The sequence below is a fragment of the Pollachius pollachius genome, assembly GCF_949987615.1.
Source record: "Pollachius pollachius genome assembly, chromosome: 14".
NCBI classification, from domain to species: Eukaryota; Metazoa; Chordata; class Actinopteri; order Gadiformes; family Gadidae; genus Pollachius; species Pollachius pollachius.
The window spans coordinates 8,147,580-8,149,717 of record NC_136947.1 but is presented as its reverse complement, the minus strand read 5'-3'; the positions used below and the strand labels follow the sequence as shown (position 1 = coordinate 8,149,717).

At 40.7% G+C, this 2,138-nt stretch overlaps 1 protein-coding gene across 1 annotated transcript in view; it reads right to left on the bottom strand.

The window, feature by feature from the left end:
- Positions 1 to 396, bottom strand: part of wnt3a (wingless-type MMTV integration site family, member 3A) — a gene marked incomplete at both ends in the record, with an annotated part of 14,802 nt that extends 14,406 nt beyond the window's left edge. Inside the window, one exon of the mRNA XM_079751674.1 lies at positions 326 to 396. Within this exon, the coding sequence (XP_079607800.1) occupies positions 326 to 396 (71 nt within the window). The remainder of the gene's footprint in view (positions 1 to 325) is intronic.
- Between the last annotated feature and the right edge of the window lie 1,742 nt (positions 397 to 2,138).

The window sequence follows — 2,138 nt, the reverse complement described above, 5'->3', positions numbered from 1 at the left end:
TGCAATAAGTGTATAGCTCCTGGGTAAATTGTCGCCTTTGTAAAGACTTCTTTCTGAAGCATCATTACTACCATTGTTAATCTGAATGTTTTTTCTTTATTCTGTACCCATAAATGGGCCTTCGTCCCATTAGTGACTATTAGAATAATGTGGAATTGCATAAGAGACTGCGCGGAAGTTACTTTGAGTGCATAAATCAACGCTTATGTAAAAAAATAAAAAACACCCAAAGACACAAGTACAATGCAAAAAGAACAACATATAAACATAGAGACGTTATTCAATGTAAAGTTGGCAGTGCCAATCATTTTTAAATCAAACTTACCACCAGATTGGATAAGTTGCCATGACACGCGTGAGTCCAGAGAGCAACAGGACACATCCAAGGTACATCATCCTTAACATAGTTTCGCAAAATACCTCCACTAGAATGCCTACATGCGCGCTATTACGCACACACTGCCTCCAAAAGGACGACTCGCTGCTAAGTTTGAACTTTATCTCCGCCGCTCACCACAGAGACGCGAAAATATTGTCTTAAGCGACTCGACCGAGGCAACTCAGGAGGCAAATATTAAAAGTTTAAAGCGGCTCGGACCCAATCAGCAGGTATCGCCAAAGGGGGAATCCTGGTGATGTGTTCCCCTTGCGCGCTGCTCCCGGCTCCCTCACTTTGAACGCAGACAGAAGAAGGCGCACATTTTAAGATGTGTTTTAGTGCTCATTGAGAATTGGCCGCATTAGCATGCTGTGTGTGTGTGTGATATATATTGTTGTTTAAAGGAGGAGAGGGAGGGTCCGAGGGGTTTTAAATAGACATCGGGACCCCCGTGGATCGCGTAGCTATAACAACCTGTCCGGATTTCACTCCCTGGCATGAAGCTTCTAACATGCAGGAATAAATATGTGTGAATTGCTTGGTCCCACTATGGAGTCCTCCTCCTCCCCGCCGTTTAGACGTCGACCCGTCAGGTCCTCCTCACCCGGGAGGCCCTCCAGTCGCTCCACAAGCTCTGACTTACGTCGCGTTTCCTCAAATTGAAGCATTCGTTCAATTATCCAACATAATAAATAAATTGTTTCGATTTATTTCATTTTAATGAATGCGTTATAGTTGATCAAAGGCAAGCTCGTTTTTACGCACGATCCTTTTTAACGTGGTCAAATCTTGTTTAACCTGTTCCATTTATGAAACAAATGTCCTTAATTGTTGATGTATTGCCTTTTTTAATTTTTGTATTTTCAGCTAACCTTATTTCCGATAAATACTAAGGAAGGTTAAATTAAGCAAGGAACACTTTTTAATTATTTTCAGAAATAGATTTTGGCATAAGAAGCATCGATTATCTCCTCAGTGTTTGTCTTATTCGTGCAGGAGGCCAATTAATGGATAAGCCTATATTTTAATGGATGGAGATTAAAAAGAGTTTGATAACCTGCCAAGGGCTGGATTATCGTCCATGTCAAAGAAAATATACCATGCAAATGCCAACGATGCAGTTATTTTAAATTACATGTTCTCTCTCTCTCTCTCTCTCTCTCTCTCTCTCTCTCTCTCTCTCTCTCTCTCTCTCTCTCTCTCTCTCTCTCTCTCTATCTCTCTCTCTCTCTCTCTCTCTCTCTTTCTCTCTTTCTTTCTCTATCTCTCTCTCTCCCACTCTCTCGTTCTCTACCTCTCACTCCTTTCGTCTCTCTCAATGTCAAGTGGATGTTGATTGCTGATCCAATGGGAGTGGAACAAATCCTTTATTTTAGGCACAGTTACTCATGGTCTATTCATTATCATCTAACATTTGTAAAATTAAAAACAACTTTATTGGACTATTTGCAAACTATTTGCTTTTCGTTTAACTGGAAAGCCCCCGCTGGAGATATAGGTTATTCTGGCCTCCATGGAGATTCAGGCCGTTGTAGCCCTGCATTGTATGCACTGTGTTTCATGTCCACTAATAGCCTACAAGCGACACCAAATTTATTGTATATTTAAATTAATAAATCCTTGACTGATATTCAGGCCCATACTGACAGATCTACTCGTGCTCTTGTTTTTATATACTAGGTAGAATAACTAGACTCATTAGATATTTCAGGGCAGTTTTAATGACTAGACCAGTGTTAATGCACCAGTGTAAATGGTC